The 18,037-nt window shown below is 47.4% G+C and overlaps 1 protein-coding gene and 1 long non-coding RNA gene across 2 annotated transcripts in view; one reads left to right on the top strand and one right to left on the bottom strand.

Annotated features, from left to right (window-relative positions):
* Window positions 1-2,264: 2,264 nt before the first annotated feature.
* Window positions 2,265-3,002, top strand: NEUROG1 (neurogenin 1). The gene has a single exon (XM_042905911.1). It carries the CDS (start codon window positions 2,265-2,267, stop codon window positions 3,000-3,002), a length of 738 nt encoding a protein of 245 aa, XP_042761845.1.
* Window positions 3,003-10,061: 7,059 nt separating this feature from the next.
* The window catches only part of LOC122217958, a 61,838-nt gene continuing 53,862 nt past the window's right edge, over window positions 10,062-18,037 (bottom strand). The window contains exon 3 of the long non-coding RNA XR_006201781.1: window positions 10,062-10,581. This is a non-coding gene — a long non-coding RNA (uncharacterized LOC122217958). The remainder of the gene's footprint in view (window positions 10,582-18,037) is intronic.

Here is an 18,037-nt window from a genome sequence, read left to right as displayed (position 1 = left end):
AGAACTACCAGGAGCCACCAGAAGCTAGGAGAGGCCTGGAACACATTCTCGCTCAGAGCCTCCAAAAAGGGCCAACCCTGCTGATGCCTTGACTTCAGACTCCCAGCCTCCTGGAGAATAAATACCTGTTGTTTTAAGGTGCCTCGTTTGTGGTGACTTAGTACTCCAGTCTCAAGAATACAATACAGGGGCCCAGCAATGTCAAGTCACAGGTAGTGGGAATGCACCAAGGCCTCAGGAAAGCAGGAACGGAACAGGCTGGAAGCAGGGCTGAGGATACCTAGGCTCCTGTAGGCTCACACAAATGCCGGCAGCTTTGTGTTCCTTGAAATGCCTCGCATCACCCAACAATCTCCCTTTTCTTGCTTAAGCTGATCAAATCCACTTTTTGCGACTTCTAACAAACCTAAAGCTCTTATACATGACCATGTCCAGCCTTCTCTCCAGGTTGGGAGTACATGTAAGGCGCAGCAGAGGTGAAGGCAGGGCTGGATAGAGTCCACGAAGCCTGAAGACTGTCACTGGACAGTTTGCGGAGGCAGGCTCTGCCTCCAGACAACACCTCTGTAGAAAGGGGACGGTGTCGCAGGCAGAGACAACTCTGAGGACAACAGGCCACAGACCAGGCCTGAGGCCATCATCCAGATGTCACAGGGAGGACAATGAAACTTTGCTGAAAGGTGTTCATTTCGTTTTTTAACTTTCCCACCTGCATCATCTGGTGCTGTTCCTTAGTGACTATTTCCCCCTAAGTACAAACGTGGGGGTGCCTGGGATCTACTGCTCCAACATGAACACTGGTGGAAAAGCGACTGCTGACCAGCAGAGTGAAAACCTGCTCTAATAGGTGCGTTTATATCACTAAGGTATAGAAAGGAATCAAGGGAGGTGGGTAGTGACTGCTACTGAGTGCTTGCTACCCTTTCTCCTGGGCCAGGAAAGCCAGGTCCCCTGTCTGGCTCACATTCCAGGGAGCCTCAGAGGCCACAAGCACCTTCTGGAGAGGCAGAGCAAAGTAGGGGGGGCAGAGAGGAGCAAGGAGGGTTCCCTGAGAGGAGGGGATTCTGTTACTTTAAAAGTCATCTGAAAGTGTTGGAATAAGAGGGCTGGGGGACTAGGTTGGTGTTAGGAGTATTTGGCCAAGATTGCACTCGAAAAAATCATCCATTCTTTTACTTTCCAAACTGCTCCTCCACCTCCTGGCTCCCGGTCCCCAGCCCCTGGGCGACGGTCAGCAGAGACCTTCCCTTATTTCTTCACCAACCTGGAAGAAGCGAGAGCGCTTACGCCTGCCCTCTGCTCTATGATCCACACCCGGCCACTCTCCGTCTGTGGATAGGGTTTTCCCTCGGTTCTGAGGGCGCTGTCTCTCCCAACCATTTATCCGGCGCTGCGTTACAAAAGCGCCGCGCCAACTGTCCTCCGAACATCACTCCACAACATCCTCAACAGGGTAGACGTGTGTCCCATTTTACAGACGGGGAAAGTGAAGTCAAAGCATTTGCCCAAAGTCACGCGGCCATTCAGCAGCGGGAGAGAGGAAACGAACCCAGGCTCCCAGCCGGCTCCAGGTTTCCGCAACTTGCTCCGCGGCTCACACTTTCCAGCCCGAGCCCCGCCTCCCCATCCCACCCCAGCGAGGGGCGCCGGGCCCGCCCCCGGAGGAGCGTGCCTCGGCCGCTAATCGCCGGGCGCCCCCGCCTCCGTTTCCCTGCCTGGAGACGCCCCCGCCAGCTTAGCCCGGAGACTGCTCCCGGGGCCGCGCGCGACGCCGCCGATTGGCCCGCGGTAATTACGGGCACGCTCCGGGAGGGGGGAGGGGCCGGGGCGGCCCCCCGCGAGCATAAATTATGCAAATACCCGGGCGCCGCACGGGGCTGACCTGCCGCCTCGCTCCATTCACGGGGGCTGCCGCGGGGGCGGAGGTGGCAAGGGAGGGGGGCGCCCATTGTTGGGGCGGGTACTTAAGGGGTCCTGAGGCCGGTCGTGTGCCACACTCGGTACTCACACGAGCTGATCTGCTCGCCGGCGAGATCACTCGGGAGACCGACTGGGAGCGTGGCCCCTGCAGCAGACGAGGCGAGGAGGTGAAACCCAGCTCCAGGTGCGCCCCAGCACCTTTCCTGGCCTTCACGCCCGCAGCGGCCACAGGGTTGGCCTGGGCCATTTGGAACGTAAGTGCGCCCCGGCGGCCCTACCCTCTGTCCGGGCTCCTGTCCTCCAGGCGCCCTCCTACCTGCCCGTCGGTCCTGTGCCACGCAACGATGCCGGCCCCTCTGGAGAAATGCCTCTCGGACCTCGACTGCGCCAGCAGCAGCAGCAGCAGCAGCGACCTATCCGGCTTCCTCACCGACGAGGAGGACTGTGCCGGGCTCCAGCCGCCAGCTTCCGCCTCGGGGACGCCCGTGCCAGTGCGCAGGGGCGCTCCCGCGGTTCCTGCAGCGTCCAATACTCCCCGGGCGCAAGACGACGAGCAGGAGCGGCGGCGGCGCAGGGGCCGAGCGCGTGTGCGCTCCGAGGCGCTGCTGCACTCGCTGCGCAGGAGCCGGCGTGTCAAGGCCAACGACCGCGAGCGCAACCGCATGCACAATTTGAACGCGGCTCTGGACGCGCTGCGCAGCGTGCTGCCCTCCTTCCCCGACGACACCAAGCTCACCAAGATCGAGACGCTGCGCTTCGCCTATAACTACATCTGGGCTCTGGCCGAGACTCTGCGCCTGGCCGACCAGGGACTGCCCGGGAGCTGTGCCCGGGAGCGCCTCCTGCCGCCGCAGTGCGCCCCCTGCCTGCCCGGGCCCCCGAGCCCCTCCAGCGACGCAGAGTCCTGGGGCTCGGGTGCAGCCGCTTCTCCCTGCGCCGCCGCGGCCTCGCCACTCTCTGACCCCAGTAGCCCCGCTGCCTCGGAAGACTTAGCCTACGGCCCCGGCGACCCCCTTTTCTCCTTCCCCGGGCTGCCCAAAGACTTGCTCCACACGACGCCCTGTTTCATCCCTTACCACTAGGCCCTTCAGGGACACCGTTACCTTCCCCCTCCCAAGGCAACAGGCAGTAGATGGAGCCCCAGCTGCAGTCTCAGGACCCCCAGTCTGGGCGGAGGGAGGAAGCGGGAGCTTTAAAGGGGTGGGAGATACCTGAGCCGCTTGTTAGGTCGCTGCACCCTCGCCGCCGGCTGCCCCTTGGTCTGTTTCTCCAGCCCTCAGCCCTGGGCCCCTCCTGCCCGCCCCTAGACGGCCTTTCCTTTTGCACTTTCTGAACTCCACAAAACCTCCTTTGTGGCTGGCTCAGAGCTGACCCCAGCCACCACTTCAGTGTGATTTAGAAAAGGGACAGCTCAGCCCCTGAAGACGAGGTGAAAAGTCAATTTTACAATTTGTAGAACTCTAATGAAGAAAAACGAGCATGAAAATTCGGTTTGAGCCGGCTGACAATACAATGAAAAGGCTTAAAAAGGAGAGACAAGGAGTGGGCTTCATGCATTATGGATCCCGACCCCCACCACTGCAGGCTTGCTCTAGGAAGAACCCAGACTTGCGTAGCTATTCAGGCACAGGGCTGGAAAGTACTTTAATTTATTCAAGATGCTTCTTTCATATGAAAATGTATTTTTGTACATAAAGAGTTTATTCTATTATTATGAAGTATCAAAGTTTACATTTTTGTACTGCAGATGTTTCGTGTAAATAAAAACGAAGTAAAAAAATAAGTCACCAAGTTTCTCGCCTCATGTTGGTGTCTCTCTGAGGCTTTCTTCCCATCCCCTGGCGGCTCAACCACTAAAGTGAAACACTATCCTCACCCACCTCCAAACTCTCCACTCCCTTTTCAAAAACACTTAAAAATATACAATGCACTTGATTTCCACCAAGAAATGGATAAAGACGGGCCAGGGCATTTGGGATACATCATTTCCTTTCACCTTATAAGCACAAGGGAGATCTTTCAGGCTCCCTGTAAGCCAATTAAGACTTTTTAGTGGGGAATTAGCCCCGGATATGCAGCTACCTGTAGAGGTAGGGGCGGTGGGAGACTCTTTCTTTTGAGGAACTCCACATCAGCTGGCTCTGTGTTTCAAAGAGAGGGGATTAAAAAGATCAATACAGTGTGACCACTGGCTAGGAAGTCCCAGTGACAGGTGGGCCCAGGCTGGGCAAGCAGAAGGGTCCAGTCTTATAACAGCCTATTTAGAGGGAGAAATTGATTGGTAAACAATGCCTCCAAATTGTTGTCCATTGAGGCTAGGATCACCCTGGCTGTGAGGTGTGGGATGAATTACCCTGGTGTGGTATGTCTGGATGGCGTGTGCACCTGCCTAAAATTGTGAGTTAGGGTGCCTGCACACCCCCCCCCCACACACACACATATATCTCCCCAGCTGTGCCTACAGTGAGGGGGGCGGGTAGGGAGACATTCGGTGGGCTCAGTCCTGTTTTGCTCAGCCCGTCTTTAAGGGCAACAGCCAAAGCTTTCATTTGCTGCCAGAGAAATCAGACGCCCAAACCCAGTGGGGATTTTTCTGACTGCAATGAGTTTGTCTGTTGTCTGACAAGCAGCTAACAGCATTGGCCACTAGCAGTTTTGTTGTAAATTTCAGAACGTGGATGATTACAAGAGATACTTCCTAAAATGTCCTTGTGGCCTGTTCCCCGGCTTACAAGTTACCACACATGAAGACCAATTTTTTTCCCCACTGGGTTGTCCCTTTTCATGAATTGAATTATTTAGAGGCAGGAGGTAGAAATGGGTTCAGGAAAATAGTATGCTCTAATGTTAAAAGAAATTGTACCTGTTTAGGAGGTGAGTAGAAGCAGAGGGCCAAAAGGAGAGCCATTAATAGCATTTGCCCCTTGTGCACGTGTTAACCCTCCTCACACATCCTGATGAGTTGGTTCCACCGACTCATATGCTGGGTCTCCAGCAGGCATTGCTAAGCCTAGTCACCGGCAAGGAGCCCTCTTTCAGATAAAAAGGCTCCTTTACAGAAGGTTCTGGAAAGTTGGATGCCTTCTCTAACTGCTCTTGGAGCAAACAAAGAATCCTCCAAGAAAGCTTCAGAAGTTGTGAGGGCTCAGAGTGGAGTTGTTTCTGCTGAAAGCTTCAAGGAAGAAGTTGTGTCTCTTGAATGACCCTGCCCGGGGCCCCACTCTATTGTCTGTCCTGGAATTAATTCACTCTACTAGCTTTGCATTTTCCTATAGCAAAAGACACAAACGGGTTGCCTCAGATTTTCTGCTTTCCTGTGCATAGGATGTTCGGAAGTGACTCCCTTTCAGGCTGGGACAGCAAGCCGGGCAGGGGACCCTGCTCAGCCATGGTGTAGGTGCACGTAGCTGGGCCAGAGGAAGAGAACAGCTGCTTATGTTTATTATTGTCCAAAATCCTTGGGAAAACTAGCAGCAAACACCCTGAAACCCCCCAGGCATCCTGGAGCTCACAGCTACAGTAGGACCTTTGTCTGCTATAACTGTATACAGTCAGCACCGAAAATGGGAAACATCACTACCCCCAGGACTGTAGAAGAGCTAACCATATTCCCGACTTTGTTGCCAAAACAGGCTCACAACTTAAGGTGCAGGGCCCAGAGCACCTTGCATCTAAAGGAACATCTTCGGCAACATCAGTTGCTGGGGGGGCGTCTTCACCCCTGCCAGTTAATGTTGTCCTTCCAAAGAAGAAAGCATCTATGTTCAGCCCTTAGAGCTCTCAAATGGAAGGAAAGAAGGAAGGTGATTTAAAATGCTCATCCCCAGCTCAGGGGCCTCTTTGTTCCTGCAGCAAACTCTCATCTATCCACTGGCATCTGTGAAGACAGACCAGAGGTTACTAAAATATTCTACTCAAGGATAGAGCACAGAACTTCCTGCTGACAGCCGTGTTTCACTTCTTCAACAGAAACTTCCACTGAGGAATCAGAAGGCAATGAGACAGGCTTATTTATTCTCTACCTTTGTCTCTCTGTTTGCTTCTGTCCTGGTGTGATGTGTATTTTTACACACTGCTTCCAAGCTTTCAGGAAACCAGGCCAGGAAAGCCCGGGATGCTCAGGAAATGCAGGATTTCACCCTTATCTTTAATAACTCTTTGTGAAGCCCCTGCTGTGTGCTGAGCACCATTCTAGGCACCATGGGGACCAGGGCACCCCAAAAGGAGCTCACTGAAAGTTTGGAGCCTCACAGGGAAAGACAAAATAAATTCATGAGAGACTGTGGTAGTTGCTGAGGGGGAGAACATGAAATCAAGTAAAACAAGGGGAATATGGAATGCCAGAGTTCAAGGGAGGCTGATCTTTTAGAAAAGATGGTCAGGGAAGGGCTTTTAATGAGATGACATCTGAGGGGAGGCTCAGGTGAGAGAGGAGAGGAGCAAGCCATGGCATTATCTGGAGGGAGGTGTCCCAGGGAGACCAGACCGCAAGGAGAAAGCCCTGGCCGTGCATGGTGTACAGAGGGACAGCAAGGAGGCTGATGTGACAGGCACACAGGGCGTGGTGGGCAGGGGGCGGGGGGTGGGGGTGGTAAGGATGGAGACAGATGAGGGGGAGTGCAAATCATGATTCTTTTTTTCAAGGTAATTGAAAGGTTGAAACAGTTGAAAACTGATATGTGTGTGTATATATATATATATATATATAAAATAATAAACTTATATAACTTATATAATGTATATTATATGTAATAAGTTTTTATTATATATATACATATGTATACACATATGTACTGATATATATTATATATATATAATAAGTTTATTATACATATACACACATATATACACATATATATACACACATATGTATATACACATATATATACTGACATATATATATAATAAGTTTATTTACTTTGAGAGAGAGAGAGAGAGAAAGCATGAGCAGGGGGAGGGGCAGAGAGAGAGAGGGAGAGAGAGAATCCCAAGTAGGCTCCACACTATCAGTGCAGAGCCCAATGCAGCGCTGGAACTCACAAACTGCAAGACCATGCCCTGAGCTAAAACCAAGATTTGGACGCTTAAGGACAGAGCCACTCAGGTGCCCCTCCTCCCTCCCAACTTTTTTTTTTAATGAACTGATTTATATTTTTAAAAGCCACACAGAGGGATGTAGGCTTCAGAGATCAGGACAGAAGCAGGGACCCAACCAAACCTCTGTGTATTCGTCCTAAAGAAAGGCTTACAGTGGGAGAAGGGGTGAAGACCTGTCAGAACCAGTACAACTTGTGAAGAAGCCAAGTGTAGGATTTGTTTGGGGTCATGAAAGAAAGACAGAAATCCAGGATGCCCTCAACAACTTAGATCAGGAGCAATGAACACACAGAATCCATCCCCCCAAAGCCCTCTGCAAGCGGGTAATTTTGCTGAAACTGCTCATTTAGCACCCAAAGCAAAGATGGGAACGTGAGTTGCAGTGTCCATAATATTGAAGATAGATTGCTGCTCAAAACGACCATAACTTGCTCTGGGCTTGGGACTACAAGAAAAATGCCCCAGAGAAAATTCACAATGGGATAGGGGAAGGGGGCTCCTGATGTCCTGGGCAACGTCCTCAACAATATCATCACCATTGACATCACCATCCTAGCTAATGCTTATGTAGCACTTATTCTGGGTCCTAGGTACTTTCTGAAGACACAATGCATATTAATCTAAACAACTCGTGACGTCAATAATATAATTATCTCCATTTTTCAGATGAGGGAACTGAGGTACAGAGCAATCAAAGAACTTTCCTGAAACCACACAGTCGTGAAGTTGGGGTTTGAACCTAGGCAATCCTCTAGCAAGCCTGCTGCTTGTTACACTGTCTCAGAAGGAAGGCAAATGGAAGCATGCAGGCCACAAGTGGAAAGGCCCAGAATGATACAGGGGTAAGCTTAACCAAGCAACAGGGCTGCAGCTGCTGTACAGGGCCTGTGGAGGAATGAGGAATAGCACCTCTCCTCTGCCTCCACCAGGTACACCACCCCTGTGGCAGGCTGCACAGTGGGGCGTGGACCCCCCTCCCCCTCCTGTGCGGGCTGTGCACGGGGCACAATCTGTAAGGGCTAATCTAGTAGCCTGGCTTAGGTGCAAGGATGGTCACCTGAATGTGCCTTTTCCTGACTAAAGCCGAGAGAGCCTGGAGAGTGTATGGGGTGAGCTTTCTGGCAAGCAGCTGGGGTGTCACTGTTAATTTCAGTTTGCAAAACCAGCAGGGCTCAGAACCTGGTGGCATCCTTGTGTGAAAAATCAGTTTCTTCATCATTTATTTATATCTGGCTAGAAAGTCCCCATCCATCTTACCAAGTCCTACGGTTCCTTTAGAAAATATTTCTGGGGGCACCTGGGTGGCTCAGTCAGTTAAGCGGCCGACTTCGGCTCAGGTCATGATCTCGCGGTCTGTGAGTTTGAGCCCCGCGTCGGGCTCTGTGCTGACAGCTCAGAGCCTGGAACCTGTTTCAGATTCTGTGTCTCCCTCTCTCCGACCCTCCCCTGTTCATGCTCTGTCTCTCCCTGTCTCAAAAATAAATTAAAAAAAAGTTAAAAAAAAAAAAAAAAGAAAATATTTCTGGGATTGTTCCAACCTAGGCTACACAGGGAATCGAGGCTCTAAAGCTCTACACCTAAGAGCCTAATGGTGAAGGCAGGAGCCTGGTCACACCGATGGCCTGTATAACCCATAAGCCAAAGCCCAAGGTGTATGTAACTTTTGGAGCTGTCACTTCCTAGGGCTAGCTCAGAACAAACACCTAGCTTGAATACTGTGCTTACCTGCTGCCCGCCGGGCTGGTGTCTGGGAGCCAGGCATCCTGGAGGCAGATGCAAAAACTGGAGGTTAGCGTTTCACGTGGCTGACCTGCCTTCCTTTCTGGCAGCAGTCCCGGTTGCCTGCTGAAGTCATTCTCTGGTTCAGGCGAAGCCCACTACGCCGCTGACCAGCATGCCTTTCTCCAGTTTTGATAGGAAAGGACAATGTGCACCCAGCATATGCCAAGGTGGTCTCAAGTTATTGAGTCACAAACGAAAAGACACTACTACTTTGTCGCCTCAAATTTGATATTTGCTCTACCCAAAGAATTGCACTTATCCCTTAAAAATATTCTGGTTGGATCTATTAGATTAACCTCACCCTCAACACGACCTGGGTACCTACTGTGCACCTGGCACAGTCCAGAATTATTTTAGATTTCACTTGTTTGGAGACTGGTGACAGAAACTGCTGGTTATTCACCAAAGCCCATTCTCCTCTTCTTCCTGGGCCCATGACTATCCTACATTTCCCAGAATTCTTTGCAGTTAAGCACGCCCATATGACCGGGTCTTTGAACTGGATCATGAGTGGAAATGTTGCAAGCCACTTCTAGGATGACACTTTTATGATGATGGTGGAGGGGCACCTGGGTGGCTCAGTTGGTTAAGAAGCGTCTGATTTCGGCTCAAGTCATGATCTCATGGTTTGTGAGTTCGAGCCCCACATCGGGCTCTGTGGGGACAGCTCAGAGCCTGGAGCCTGCTTTGGATTCTGTGTCTCTCTCCCTCTCTGCTCTGTCTCTGCCTCTCAAAAATAAATAAAAATCATTAAAAAAGAGTTTATGATGATGGTGGAAATTTGCACTTTTGTATAAAACATAGAAAGCTGCAAAGAACATCACTCCCGGTCTAAAAAATAATAAAAAGTCATATAACCTACAAAATCATGATTTTTTTGGCAGCTAATCAAAGATGGAAGGTCACAAGCCATTTAAATAAAGTGAATTACAGGAAGAGAGTGCTCCTCCAAGGAGAGACAGAGCATGTGAACTGTTTCACCTTGGGCAAAGCATAGGAGAGAGAAGTGGCTGCCATACAGATAGGTAAGAAGATATTGGCTAAAATATTAATAAAATCTAAAAGTTAAATGCAGGCAAAACCACTTTGGAACAGTTTGGCAGTTCCTTCTAAAGTTAAACATACGTTTACTATAGGACTCAGCAATCCTACTCATAGGTATTGACTTAAGAGAAATGAAACCATATGTTTATACAAAGACCTTTATGCAAATGTTTATATTAACTTTATTTATACTCTCCAAAAACTAAAAAGAGCCCAGGTGGCCATCCACAGGAAAAGGGATAAAGAAACTGTTGCTTATTCAACTGAAAGTAGTTAATTGACCTATAGGAGAACATAAATGAGTCTCAAAATCATAAAGCTAGGTGGGGGGGGGGCAGACTTAAAGGCTACATATTGTATGATTCCATTTACACAGCATTCAGAAAAAGCAAAACTATAGGAATAGAAATTTGATTAGTGATCTCCAGGGGCAAGTCGGGGAGAAGATTAGAAATGGAGCAACAGAGATCTTTTTGGGGTGATAGAAATACTCTGTATCATGATTGTGATGATAGTTACACAATTTGCCAATGCTCATACATCTTCAAAGGGTGAATTTTATTTTATGTAAATTATATCTCAATAAGACTGACTTAAAAATACAAAGAAATGATCATGGAGTGAGGTAGAGTTCCTTCCCATGACTGTCACCTGGACATGAGGCAACCCAGCTTCAGCCATGAGGATGATAACAATATCCAGACCAATGCCACTCGAAGGGTTCTCCAGCACTAGTCCCTGATGAAATACAGACAGAAATGGAAAAAGGTGTATTTAGTAATTATTTTAGATTTCATTTTATACCAATATAAATCTGTTATATATAATAATAAAATACTTTGAGCTTGTACTTCGCATGTCTTTGAGAGGTTTCCCCCTACATTGTTCCAGTAACACCTTTTGATTTTTTTTTTTTACAAAAATGCTGGTATGAAATGGATTGAAAATGTTAAGAAAAAGTAAAAGGAAGGAAGGAAGGAGAAAAGGAAGGAAGGAAGGAAGGAAGGAAGATGGAAAGGAAAGGAAAGACAAAAAACAAGAAAAGAAAGAAGAAAAGAAGAGAATGATAGAGCCCTAAGGAATGGTAGAGCAAGTCAGAGGAGCCTGCAGCCCTGAATGACTGCATGCAGTAAAGCCACCTGGCCACCTAGAATGCTCCTTTTGGAGTGTTAGGTGAAAGAGAAATAAATTTTGTTCCTTAAGCCACCATATCATTGTGCATCTCTGTTATAGAAACCGAGGCCTCCCCTAACTGTCTGGGATCACCGCAAGGGCATCCTACCTGCTGAGTCTGAGATAATGCTTTCATCCCACAAAGAGCTAGAAGCAAGCTCTTTCCGGAGAGAGCACAGGCTCAAAATATATGGGAAAACAAACAGGTGAGCCTTAGTTTTCACACACAGAGAGTCCCCACACAAGTGAGGAGGTAAGAGCTAAACTCCTCTTAGCTCTTTAGCACTTCTTTAGCAGGGCACAGGCAGGCTGGCAGCAAAGACGGAATGTGGAACCATTCTAACACCCTGCAAGCACCCAGCAGGACTTGGCTTGCCCAGACAGGTTGTGGGACAGGCAGGGCTTCCAGTAGAGCAGTATATCAGTGGCAGCTGAAAGACTGTTGCTGCCCAGGAGAGATGTCTCTCCAGCCTCCCCTTAATGGGACCAACTTACTGGGAATGGGTGCTTCTTACTATTCTTGAAAGTGCCCCAGCAATGTAACTCATCGTTCCAGTTCTGCCCATTCCTAATTGCTCACCTCTTTTCACCTCAGTCTCCTCATCTGTAAAATGGGGAATAGGGACAGCACCAATCTCTATCATAGAATGTTTTAAGGTTTCAGTGAGAAGTAATTCACATAAACAGCTGAAACTGTGCCTGGCTCATTAAAAGAACTTGATAAATGTTAGCTATCGACTGATTTAGCTACAAGCCAATTATCCTTTGTAATGAGATGATCTCTTTCTTTGGTCACCAGATGGTCCCTATGGTGCTTGAAGGCTATAGGCCTTAGATACAAACCTGACTAGTGTAACTTGATTCTAATGCAGCAATTTGAGTTTAGGGGCCGATTCTATACTTCAAATGTAAAACTGTGATTAGAGGACTTAGGAGGGATATTAAATTATACCTAGTGATGGTCTGGTTGAAGCCAGACACAAATCTCACAGCCTTTAAGAACTCTTCATATTGAGTGTAAGTACAGTGCCTTCCAGTTTACAAAGCAATTTCACATCCATCATCTGATATTAGCCTCACGATGTCCAGTGAGGTAGAAGGGATTATTGTATCTATTGCACAGATGAGACAAGGGGCTCAGAGGTTAAGTGGTTCACCCAAGGTCACGGGGTTAATGAGAGGAGAAGGTGGGGCTCAGAGTCGCATCTGGTTCTAGGCCCAATTCTTTTTCCCAGATACTTTTCTGCGTCTCCAGGCTTGCCTCACCTGACCCTGGGCACACCTCTGCTTCGCAGCCATTTATACGTCAGGAATTGGAACCAAGCAAAAGATGAATAATAATGATGATATCATTAGGTGGAACCACATAAAATTGCCGAGATTTAAACTACAGAAATGGTGCTTTCATATGGTTCAACCTAGTATCTAACACTTACTTGGATACTTACCACAGGTTAGGCACTAAGCCAAGTGCTTTATGATTGCACTGGGATTTTATCTAATCACAATAGCTCTGTTACCTCCATTTTAGAGATGAGGAATCAGATAGCAGGGCTGCAAGACTAATGAGCGATGGGTGCAGGATTTAAATCCAGGCATCTGAGCCCAGAGCACAAATGCTTCACCAGTATACTGCCTTACCATTTATTTCTGAAGACACAAGCCATAATAACAGAAACCATGTCTTACTTGACTGTGTAGTGCTGTGTGCAACACTCGCTATTCATTCATGCCTTTGCTCAATAAATTTGAGAGCCTACCATACTTCTTATTGTGAGACAATGCTCCATGAGTCTCAAGCATTTCTATACATCTTGTGAGTCGAGGCACTGGCTACTCTTCACTCCAGATTACCTTTTCAAAGATATTTGTATATCAAACATCCTTGGAAGACAGAGTTAGTGTCTCCCTGTGGGCAAAGGGAACTATCCAGTATAAGAGAATCAGGTTCCCGAAGCTCAGGGTTCCTCTCCTGTAACTCACTGTGTGTGTGTATGTCAGCCGGCCCTCTTCGTGTCACCTTTGGAAATCGGGGCTTGGGAAACCATCACAAAGATAGTAATACTCTGATTACTGCTAGTGCTGTGAGTAAGAAAAAATCCTTTGCCTCTGACCCGAGAGCCTCATATCTTCTACTAATGCGAAACTAGGGCAGGCTAAGTTGTTAGCCTGTAAGTAGGAAATGATCAAACTCAGAGTTCTTGACAGTACAATGCAAGAGCTGGCCAAATGAATGAATGCATGTAATGAACGCTCCTTGTATACAGGCCACTGTGCCACAAACATTCTAATAGCATTTCTTGGAAGCCACAGGCTGCCACTCCCAGAGAGATAATGCTGCAAGGAAACAGCCAGGAATGTGGGTCTCTTCTCCCTGGGCTGACCACTGATCTGCAAAATAGCCACATCAACACTAGTATTTACTAAGAATCGACTGTGTACCTCGATCCAATTTTCTTTCTCTTTTTAATTTTTTTTTTAATTTATTTTGAGAGAAATCATGAGCATGGAGGGGCAGAGAGAATCCCAAGCAGTCTCTGCACTGTCAGCACAGAACCTGACATGGGGCTCAACCTCATGAACCCAGAGATCATGACCCCAGCGGACATCAAGAGTTGGACGCTTAAATGACTGAGCCATCCAGGCGCCCCCTGGCTCACATTTTCTGAATGCCGCAGTATCTCCCTAGAAACTTTTTGTAAGTGCTCCTTGAGCAGACACTCAGCTATTCAACAAATATTTATTTTTTGTGCCTACTATGTGCCTGGTTTTGTTCTAGGATATGGGACAATGAGACAGACAAGATCCCTGCTTTCACAGTCAATGCACAAAACACCAGATCGTGATAAAAAGCTCTGCAAAGATTTAAAGAGGAAAATGTGCTAACGAGTGAATGGAAACCACTCTAGAAGTGATGGTCTAGAGGTTTCTTGGAAGACAGCCTCTCAGCTGACACCTGAGTGATCAGAATCAGCCCTGCTCAGATCAGGGGGAGTGAGATCCCTGTGCTCTAAGGACAGTGACAGGACCAGTATGGATGGAGCTCTGCCAAAAGGGGGCGTGGTGGAGGCTACAACATAAAAAGAGACAGGAGCCAGGTCCTGTGGGTCCTAATGAAGCTCCAAGGATGTTTCCTGTCAAAATGACAGTGTGCGCAACTAAGCGCGTTCAGTCAGAACCCATCAGCCATAATGGCAAGGATCACCACGCTGAAGAAGGCCCTCAGTCCTGGACCATGAAGTTGCCTCAGCAACTCTGTCATCTGTAAGGTGACCACTTGCTGGGGGAGGGGGGGGGGGTGGATAACTTAGCTACCATAAATCTCCAGAAAATGGATTTTTTATTGTTTTATTTATTTTTGAGAGAAAATGTGAGCGGGGGAGGGGCCGAGAGACAGGGGGACAGAAGATCCAAGGTAGGCTCTATGCTGACAGTAGTGAGCCTGATGCAGAGCTCAAACTCACAAACTCATGACTTGAGCTGAAGACAGATGCTCAACTGACTGAGCCAACCAGGTACCCCATCCAGAAAATGGATATTTAACAAATTAAACATATCATGGGATTTTTTTTTTTTTTTTTTAAGAATACAGCTTCTGTGACCCCAGCTGAGCTCAGTCAACCTGGGTTCATACAGAAACCCTTTCTTGGAGATTGTCTGAAGAACAAAAATAGTCTGCCCCCTGATTTTGGGCTATACAAGACCACCAATATGTTGGGGGCACTGCCAGACATCAGAGGAGGGGCTGAGGAACACCTTGCAGGTGCATGAGAAGCCTGGAGTTTTTCAAGGAAGGGAAAGGGGTGGGAATGGAAGACTGGGAACCCTTGCAAATATCAAAGCACCTCGCAGAGCCACCTTTTCTAAAATAGTTAAAGGAAATATTTTTTAAAAGAAAACACTTGGGGCACCTAGATGGCTCAGTCAGTTAAGCATCTGACTTCATCTCAAGTCATGATCTCATGGTTCGTGACATCGAGGCCTGCGTTGGGCTCTGAGCTGTTAGCCTGCTTCGGATTCTCTGTCTCCCTCTCTCTCTCTGCCCCTCCCCACTCTCTCTCTCTCTCTCTCTCTCTCAAAAATAGTAACTGTTAAAGATAATTTTTAAAGAAAACCCTCAATGGCCAAAGATGCAAATAAGCCATTGATAACAGCAACCACCATACAAACTTCGACGTACGCAACCCCAGGGCAACAACTCAGGAAACAGAGCAGAATCATGCCATGGAAAAAGTATTCTCTGCTAAGAATGGCTGTTAACACTATATGGGCACATAAAGCTTAAATAAGATGGTAAAGGGAAATAGATTACAAACTTTACATACACATTGATGAAAATGGTGCAAAAACTAGCTATGTGTGAAAATCAAGACTGGAGGAGTTAGAACTATCAACAGAAGCTCAAAAATGGTGAGAAAGTAAACTTACAAATTTTATAAGGCTGCTTAGTCAATTAAAAATTATAAATGAAAACTGATTTCAAAACTGGAATACAAGTTTTGAAGAAAACAGGATTTCCAGAATGGTCAAGACCTAAAATAACTTCTAGAAGCCCCTTACTTTAGCCAAGTGATTCGCTTGCAAAGATACAAAATTTGATAGTAATAAAAATGCACACCATTAGCTTTTAAATGTCCTTAGGCATTTACGGCTTTCCCTCAGCTACAGGCAGCAGTTTTAATAAGTCGCCCTGTCCAGATTCCCTTAATGATATGCTTTCTACATAAAAAAGGGCTTGTGAAACCTAATTCCTCTGACAGAAGCGAGCTCGGGTCTCTGAAGCAGCGAAGATTTCAGATTTCCGCTGGGTTTCCTTGCACCTGCCCTTGCAAGGCATGAGGTTTTGTGTGCAGAAGCCTCCAGGGGTTGAAATTTAGCCCTGTCCATGTAGCAGGAAGGTCAGCTGAAGTCACTGGGTCCCAAGACACTGGACTTCAATCTCCGACCAAAAACAAAACATCAAAACACTTCTATTCACCAGGACGTGCTTAGCAGCGCGCTGGCATTCACAAATGTAACGCAGCACCACGCAGCTCCGAGAAGGGGCTCTGCTTAGAAATTCGATTGTTCTTCGGAGATCTGACAACCTCTATCAGATCTGTGTCAGGCCGGCTCCAGCAAACACTCTGGAGAAAGCCGGCCTCCTCCAGGCTGGGCCTTGGTTGCCACCTGATACCTGAATGAAGAGCAGAGCCAGCAAAATCCAAACTCCTTTCGGGATGCCTGCTCCTGTGGGAAATGGTTTTGATTTTCTCAAAAACCATTAATGTGGAAGAAAATTAATTTTTGATTGGCTTTTAAAGATTGATGTTACACACCACTAGTCAAAGCAGAAGTCTTTTACCAGGAAGAAAACCCTTGCTTCATTTACCTGTGTATATCTTAGTACTTTCCCTTACTTTATATTATTATTGTTTGTTATAATGACAATAATTGCAATAGCAGCCAGCATGAACTGACATTTACCGTGTGTCAAGCATTGTGCCACTTAGGCTTCACAACAAACAGGGAGAGGTTTGCCCCCTCTTTGCAGAAAGAACCCTGAAGTTCAAGGGGTTTGTCAAAGGAGGTTATGCAGCTAGCAACTGGTTCCACTTGAAGTGAAGTTCTCAGCTGCTCTGGGTTCTGCTTCAGTCCCCCGCCCTTACAGTGAGTGCATATAGAGGTGATGCCAGCTCTGAACTTCCCCCCAGAAACTTCTCCCCAGTCTCACAAATCCCAGCTGAATTTGACCAACTTTGTACAGCTGCCCACCACGCACAGGGTTCTGTGCTAACACAACCCTCCCACCACTGGGCGACCACAGAGCGTGGAAGAGAGTACAGAGGCAGGAACAGTAGCCCAGGACAGAATGCAAATGGATTGGCAGTGGTCCCAACACGGTCAGAGGGGATTGAGAAGAGGGGACAATTAACTCTGACAGAGGCATTGGGTAAGGCTCGCAAAGGGGAGAGCATCTGAGCTGAAGCTTCAAAGATGGAGAGAATGTGGGGCGCCTGGGAGCTCAGTCAGTTAAGTCCCCAACTTTGGCTCATGAGTTCAAGCCCCACATCGGGCTCTGTGCTGACAGCGCAGAGCCTAGAGCCTGCTTTAGATTCTCTGCCTCCCTCTTTCTCCGTCCCTCCCCTTCTCACACTCTGTCTCTCTCAAAAATAAATAAACATTAAAAAAATTTTTTTAAAGATGGAGAGAATGTTTTCACAGTGACAGTGTATTTTTGAAAAGGAAAGTGATGAGATCATTACTGTAGAAAATTTAGAAGCACAGAGAAAAATTAAGAATAAAATAAAACTTTAGGGGTGCCTGGGTGGCTCAGTCAGTTAAGCGTCTGACTTCAGCTCAGGTCATGATCTCACAATCCGTGAGTTCGAGTCCCGTGTCAGGCTCTGTGCTGACAGCTCGGAACCTGGAGCCTGCTCGGCATTCTGCGTCTCCCTCTCTCTCTGCCCCTCCCCTGCTTCTTCTTCTGTCTCTCTCTCTCTCAAAAATAAATAAACATTAAAAAAAGAATAAAATGAAAAATATCTTTACTTCCATCACCCCAAAATAACCACATTTCCCTTCTCATCAAAACAACTTTATGAGGTATAATATATAGGCAATGCAAGGTGCACGTACATACAACTTGTAAACGTGTACAACCTGTAAACAGGTTGAGTATTGACAAAAGAATACACTGGTTTAACCACCATCTCAATCAAAATACAGAACATGTCTATCGCCTCACAAAATTCCCTTTTGTCCCCTTCCATTCAATTGTCTTCCTTCCCTGACCCCAGACAACCACTGATTCACTTTCTGACACTTTAGGTGAGTTTTGCCATTAGTTTCCACATAAATGGAAGGAATCATATAATATGAACCATTTTATGTCTTTGAGATTTAGTCATGTTGTTATGTGTATCAGTGATACAAACTATTCTATTTGCTGAGTGATAATCCCACGCATGTGTGTTTCACCTGTTAATGGGCATTTGGGTTGTTTCTGGGTTTGGCCTATAACAAAAATGGTCGCTATACA

This window comes from Panthera leo, chromosome A1 (assembly GCF_018350215.1).
Source record: "Panthera leo isolate Ple1 chromosome A1, P.leo_Ple1_pat1.1, whole genome shotgun sequence".
Lineage (NCBI taxonomy): Eukaryota > Metazoa > Chordata > Mammalia > Carnivora > Felidae > Panthera > Panthera leo.
Note: the sequence above shows the minus strand (reverse complement) of the source record. Positions and strands in the feature narration are given on the sequence as shown.